Below are 7,764 nucleotides of genomic sequence, written 5' to 3'. Positions count from 1 at the left end.
ATAGTCCTTGAGTGAATCCGAATTGTAGCTCGGATTGGTTATTGTTAAGATCTATCATTTTGTCAAGTAAGGCATATTCAAATACTTTCCTTAGGGCTGATGTAACAGTTATTCCCCTTTAATTTGTTGGTAGGGTGGAGTCCTTTCCTTTTTTGTGTACAGGTGTCAAAATTCCTGTTTTGAACACTTTAGGTATTTCTCCTGTTAGCATTATGTTGATAAATAGAGACACTATATTTGGGCTTATGCTTTTACCTGCATAAATGAAATGTTCTGCGGTGAGTGAGTATTCATCTGCTGTTTTTCCTGGGTTGAGCTTGCCTACAGCTTTTATTATTTCCTCCTCACTAAATGTTTTAATGTTACAGGTATCTATTTGATGTTTAATAATGTTGTTCATTAGCTCCAGTCTGTGCTTGCTATCCTCTAGGTACTCCTCGTCATAGTGCTCCTCGTTTGATGGAACTGCTAGCTTTTCAGTCTGCAAATACGCGACTGTTCTTCTGGATTCATGATTTTTTCTTCATTCTCATTCTTAATTACTTTGGAGTTTGCATCTTTGGATTCATGCTTGTTTCTCTTGATCAGTCTATGAAAGGCTTTTGAATCAGGTTTATTCATTAGCTTATTATAAAAGTTTTGTTTATCAATATGATCTTCTTTTCTTATTTGTTTCCTTAGCTCTCTTTTATGTTTTTTTCATTTCTTGATATTCTGTATTTCCTTCATTCTTTGGTCGATCTTTTTGCTTCCATGCATAGAATGCTTTTTTGTTCTTTTCTATACATTCCTTTACTTTTGGTGAGGCTTTCCACTTTGGTCCTTTCAGGGCAACTGTTTTCTTGACAACACTCATTTCAGTAGCTTCTTGTAAAATGTTTATGATACTAATTGCTTGTTGTTCTACATCAGTTTCATTTTGCATTTCATTCTTCTTCCTCACTTGAATTACTTTTTGTTGGTAATTGTCAATGTTTGTTTCTCCCCATTTCAGAATAGTTTACTTTTTGCTTGTTGTGCTGTTAATCTTAGTTTTTCCCTTAACTATCAGGTTGGTTTTTGCCTTTACTGGTACATGTGCTGAACTGTTAAGTGGATTTTGGTCCATAATCGTTGAATCCAAAAGATTATTGCCTCTGATGTTTTCTAGGATGTAATCTATCTGTGAGGTTGAATTTCCATTATGGTGATAAAACGTAGGTTTGTGAGCATTTCTAACTGTATGCTTTAGCTGATGCTGACTGCAGAAGTTCTTGAGTAGTTTGTCATGGTTATTATTTCTACTTGGCATGAGTGTTCCATTCAAACCCCCCACTATGAACACATTGTGTGTTTGCTCATATTTATCAATCATTGACGCAATTTTATCAAGATGTTCTCTGTACTCTTTGTCTGATCCTGTTGCCATTGTAGGCTTATAGCTGTTAACTAGTATGATTTTAACTGGTTCAGATTGAATTTCAGTGACTATTATTCTTTCTTCTTTTTCTAGCTTCCTGACCTTATGCGAGATTGATTGAGGCCATATGGTTATTACTCCCCCTTTCCCCCTTCTTCTTTGTATTTCCAAATCAATTAGATTATCATCAAAGCTCGAGATATGATAGTCGCAGTCTGGCAGAATTTCTTTTAGTGCTACGGATTCATATCCATGTAACCAATGTTCTTGTAGGCATAGGATTGAGTTTGTTTTTAAAAGTTCTTTCAGATATACCTTGTTGCCTTTGATTCCCTCAATGTTCATTGAGACAATATCTAGCATTGTCTCAGTAGTATTTCGGTCTCCTGTCCAATTTTTTGGATGTCTGGTGGTTCCTTTGGTTGGCCTATTTTCCCTAAAAAATGCTGTTGTTTTTGCTTTTCTTCTTCTGTTGAATGTTGAGGAAGGTTCATTGAAGGGTGGTCAACATGTTGATTATTAGGAACTGTTATTTCATTGTCAGGAGTTGCAGTAATTGTTGGTGTTTCTTTTAGGTTTTGTTCTTCATTTAGTAGAGATTCTGGATTTGTAAGTTGATCAATTGCTTGGGTCAGTTCAATTTCTATTTCGGCATGTCTTAGCGAACTTGAGCTAATTTCGGAGTTGGACTTTTCTTTTCTTTGCCCATTATCACTGTGTCTTCCCATTGATATTCTATTATGGTAGTAGAGATGACTATTTTGTTGATAGGGTGGTGGTGGAGCTCTCGGCATTTCTTGTCTTAGTAGATCATTTTGATGGTTGTAGTGTTTTGGATCAATTTGACTGACTTGGTCTAGTCTTGAATATGATTGGAGCTGACTGTTCAAGTTAAGTAAGATTGATCTTGTCCGTTAGTATAGGGATCATTTTGATGTCGACTTTTTTCAGAGTTGTACCCTATTGTGACATTTTGGTGATGTTGTTTAGAGTTATACCCACTTGGATAATTTTGAAGATGTTGATTTTGTTCGTAGTTATACCCTCTTTGGTCTTTTTGTTGTTGCAGATGTGGTCCAGAGTTAAGTCTTTTCGGATGATTTTGGTGAGTTTGACTTTGCCCTGAATAAAATGTATACCCTCTTGGATCATTTTGACGTTGTTTTTGATTTTGTCCAGAATTATACCCTCTTGGCTCTGCTTGGTGTTGGATTTGTCCAGAGTTATACCCTCTTGGATCCATTTGATGTTGATTTTGTCTAGAGATATCTCCTCTTGGTTCAGTTTGGTGTTGGATTTGTCCAGAGTTATACTCTCTTGGATCTGTTTGATGTCGAAAATGTCCAGAGTTATATCTTCTTTGGTCATTTTGATGAAGCATTTGTCCAGAGATATACCCTCTTGGATCAGTTTGATGTTGGCTGTGTCCATAGTTATACACTCTGTGATCAGTTTGATGTTGAGTTTGTCTAGAGTTATACCCTTGTGGATCTATTTGCTGTTGGTTTTGTCCAGAGTCATACCATCTTGGATCATTTTGCCCAGAGTTATACCATCTTGGGTCATTTTGATGAAATTGACTTGGCCTCAATTCTTGATATATTCTAGATTGTTCCATGGCATGATGATGTTGTAACTCGGGTTGTAATTTTCAGTATGTCTTTCTCCTCTATGTGAATGGGTGGGTCTTTTTGAGACTGTATCATCATTTGGGTTGTGATGGATGTGTTAAGACACATGAATTGGACCATCTGACTTTCTAGCTGCTTTAGCCTCGTATCCATCATTTGCCCATGCATTTCTTGTCTTATCTGTTTTTCAAGCTCATCTCTCATTTGATCTATATTGCTTCTATTCGGATTACCTTGTTCTATATTTGGTTGCCTATTCATGCTATTGATGTTATCTGTTGGCTGTCCATTATTTTGCATGATCTCCATGTTTTTCTTTAGTAAATCTATTGTTTTGTCTTGATTCTTAATACGCTGTTCTAATGAGCTTATGTAGGCTATCTGTTCTAGTTCAAATTTTCGGTTTTGTTGGTTTTTCATGTTGCTTTTTTTAACCGGTTGTTTCTGGTTCTGTTTATCTATTAATATTTCTATTATTCTCATATGCATTTACACTAGCACTTTCTAATGGCTGTTTTGCTGAGGTTTGCTCCTCCATATGGTGCCGAGATTGTCTATTCATAATATCTGATTCTCCCTCAAGATTGTTACTACCCATTTGAGTATGTTTCTGTTCAAGGCTTGCTGTTCTCTGTTTTGTTTCTCTAATATTATTATCTTCTTCCTTGTACAAGGCACTCTGAGTTCCCTCATCATTGTCTAGTTCTATAATTGGTAAATCCAGGTTGGTTGTTTGTCGAGCTTCATTGTTTTCACTCTTATCTTCTATTTCTATAGCAGACTGACTTTTAGTCACAGATAGGTATTACTATAGCAGACTGACTTTTAGTCACAGATAGGTCTTCCGGTTTTAAACATGCACAAGTACAACCAATCGTATGATGGATAACAAAAATGAAAAATAAATAAGCCAATCAGAGCGTTCACCATATCATGGTTTTTAGATCGCAAGAACCACAACTATAATACCTCCTTAGAGGATTGCATTAGAGAGGACAATTATTTTTCGTGTTTATCTACATGTTAACTACTATGATATATAGAGACGTCGCGTACGGTGTTGGTGTTAGTTTTGGTAACGTTATTTTGACGTTGTTTTTCATGCATTGTATAAATAACGTCGTACTTTTTTTTATTTCGTGCAGCTCAATTATACAGCATAATTTATATGAGCGGTTTGCTTGACTTGCTACGCATAGAACCGAAATGCAAAAGCGGCACATATTTTTTTTTTAAGTACAGTTAAATTAAAACGGAAAAATAATATTCATTTACATTATTATCCCCTCGGAGCAAAGATATTTTCTCTTTCTTTTGATTGAAACAGGATATTTAAAACAAAAAGTTTAAACCACTGTCTTTTCTGCTGCTTTTTCTTTTAGTTTAAACATATTTATTTATAATGGATTGGGAAACAAGTTATTACAACTTATATTAATCCGTTTCCACTTTGAGGGTGCGAATGCTTCCTTGTAGCCTTAGCCTGCTCTTTTCGAAATCTAAAATGGTGACTTTTATGTGCAAGAGATATTGCTCTTTCTTAATGCCCGTGTCACACTGTCCCGATTTTTATATACGATGGACACCCGAATGCGAAAATTGTAAGTTCGTACGAAGTTGGTCCCGATTTCGTTAAAATACCAAAAAGTGACCGAAGCAAGTACGATCAATAACGAAGTCTATACGATGGTGCCGAAATTATGTACGATAGCAAAAGATGGACATACGAAGGTTAACCGAAGACGGGTATTTAAGCTTCTATCTCAGCCGAAGCCTACACGATGGATCACGAAGGCTACACGATGGATTACGAAGGCTACACGATGGATTACAAAGGCTAAATGATGGATTACGATGATGGCGTGATGGCCATACGATGTCTAAAAGACGTCGTGTACAGCTTACGATGCATTTAAATTATATGCCGAAGGCATCACGCGGTCACAGTGGCAGTTGTAATACAAGCACTGCAATATTACCCTTGTGAACACTCTAAAACCAATATGCTTTAAAAGATTTTAACTACATTTAGTATATTGTTCCTCCTTGTAATGATCTGACATTTTTTACGTTCAAGGCCAAAGGTCAAGGTCATGCAGATGGACTTGTTTTTTCTTTTTGAAATAGCACAATACACAGGAAATTGGTTGCTCATTTTTTACCTACTGGTTCTAAAGACAATATTAAAGGTATTTCCAGTTACTGAATATTTTGGTTGATTTCTAAAAAAAAAGTTTATGTATCAAATATACATATTCAATTTACCATTTTCTGCATGTGTCATATACAAATATAGTGTCCATATTTGTCCCCAATATATTACATACGAGGGGATGCCACGCTCGGCATTGCCTTGTTTCAACTGTAAAATGTAGGCACTAGTCTGAATAATCATCCATAATTATGCCCATGTTTCCTGATCTATCTTAAAGGTAAGGTAATGGGTTCGTTGATCCCTTTTATTCAAAAAGAGCTCTTTCTAGGAGAATATCATAATAATATAGACAAAAGGAAAGATGTGGGGAAAGCAACAAATGCGGCAAAATATGACATATAGAAAACAAAATGGTTATGGAGTAAACATTCGTGTGACAACAACTCAGACGATACATAAAAAATCAGAATTATGAAGAAAAAGTTGGTTTCCCTATATACGTGTACCTGCAGTGTTGGTGTACGAGGTGCGTTTATGATTTTCATTATGTTATTTGATATGAAAAATTGACAAAAAATAATATTTTACTTGTAAAAGTAAATCCTGAGCCTGTAATAACTGCTCTTCTTGTTCCATTTGAAGTAATAGAAACAACGATGTGGCCTTTCTTGTTCTCATAGAATCATATGATATGAGCTCCATGTTTTGTGAACGTCTTAACTGTCGTATTAGACTGACCAGTGCATATCGCGCATGGCACTTTAAATGTATTATAGCGCGAAAATTAACTTACATTTAGCTGGATTTATTACCGTCGTATTTCCATCTTGTCGCCTTCGTACTTTTATTAGATGGCAACACGACGGGATTACGACGTCTTCACGAAGTCGTGTTGCCATCGTAAGACCTTCGGGTAGCTTCGTGATTCATTCGTGTAGACATCGTAATGTCAAAACTGCCCGATGGAAACGATGGAAACACGAATGCAATACGATGTTCAAAGATGCATTCCCGGTGACACTACGATGGTGAGGATGGTGATACGAACTCAATACGAACCCTCAACATCGGACGCACCTTCGGGGATTTTTTAACATGTTAAAAAATTTAGAACCCTTCCCGAAGTTATCCCCGAAGGCTAGAAAAAGTGGCCGATGGTTCTACGTTGGTTAAAGATGGCACTACGAATAGCCCGATCTGGATACGATCAGTCCAGATTTTGAAAATTTCCATAATCGTGTTGCCATCGGCGTAAAAATCGGGACAGTGTGACGCGGGCATAATAAAACACGGGTCAGTAATTTATCGCCCCTTCCGACGGACTATCATTGTTTCACAAGACCATCATACTCGCAAATGGTGCATGACAAGGGCTTATTCTTTTATCCGCTTTTGATAATTTCCGAAAATAAATTTTTTATTAGTTGAATCGTTTGTTTCATCGCCTGTATTAAATGGTAAAAGAATCAACAGTTGAAAGCAAATTCAAATTAACCACAATAAAATTAATTTAATAAAATTTGACAATTTCATAAACAAAAAGAAATTTAATCTCAACTATGAACAAGAAAACAGATGGGCGCAGATAATTTTAGCGCAAAACTACTAGGGGGCATTTTAGCGCAGACATTAGAGCCCATTTTAGCGCAGGATTAATCCGTTCAGCTGTATTTTCGATAGCCCATTTTAGCGAAAACTTTCCTAGTTGAATAATACTAAAACCACGAGCATTAATTTATGCTGGTTTAATATTAAAGTTGTATGTATATGTTCACTTTGGTTCATCATGGAAATAAAAGTAGTTCTATAGTTGTCACTCAGCTATTTACGTTTTTCTTGATCTATCATCAAATTGCAAACAACAACATATATAAAAATACAATGTATAGGCGAATGTGCACCACAATCTAGACAAGATAAAGAGAAAAATCAGTTCCTACTGCAACTTTATCAACAGTATTGTACTGATTGTGCATGGGTTTTCTCTTCCAGATCTCGCGCATGGGTCTTTGTTTTTTAATGAAAAGTGTGCAAACAAAATAAATATTGAAACAAATATATAAAAAAAAATGCAAGGATTAACTTAAAGATGTTTTATTAATCCATCGAAATTGATAAAGAAGCATGCCAGCATTTTTTTTATCCTTTCATGTTCCTATGTCCCTAGAAACACACTATCCATTCTTTCTGATTTGAAAATGTGCAATATAAATTGATCCTTTTTCTATTTTAATCGTTTGTTCTAAGACACCAGGTCCCATGTACTGAATAGAGAACATTCAAACTAGTCCCCCAAACTACCTCAAATAATAGATAAAAAGGGAGGGAGAGGATTTCAGAAACATTAAACCTGTTAAAAAAGTTTTTAATAAGCATTCAATGACATATTTGTCGCTGGACGTCAGATAAACAATGAATCAATACACACAAAAAAATGCGCCAATTTGGGTTACGCAATGTTTCATTCAATCTCTTTATTATAATTAAATCATACTATTGGTAGAGAAATTCACAATTTGTTAAATCAAATTGACAATTTGTTATTTCTAATTGATAATTTGTTATATCAAATTGATAAT

At 35.5% G+C, this 7,764-nt stretch overlaps 1 protein-coding gene across 1 annotated transcript; it reads right to left on the bottom strand.

Annotated features, from left to right (window-relative positions):
• Window positions 1-2,285: 2,285 nt before the first annotated feature.
• On the bottom strand, window positions 2,286-3,017 carry LOC139489928 (adenylate cyclase, terminal-differentiation specific-like). The gene has a single exon (XM_071276774.1). It carries the CDS (start codon window positions 3,015-3,017, stop codon window positions 2,286-2,288), a length of 732 nt encoding a protein of 243 aa, XP_071132875.1.
• Window positions 3,018-7,764: the final 4,747 nt, after the last annotated feature.

Source organism: Mytilus edulis, chromosome 9 (assembly GCF_963676685.1).
Source record: "Mytilus edulis chromosome 9, xbMytEdul2.2, whole genome shotgun sequence".
NCBI lineage: Eukaryota > Metazoa > Mollusca > Bivalvia > Mytilida > Mytilidae > Mytilus > Mytilus edulis.
The sequence above is the reverse complement of the archived record's forward strand: the minus strand, read 5'-3'. Positions and strand labels throughout refer to the sequence as shown.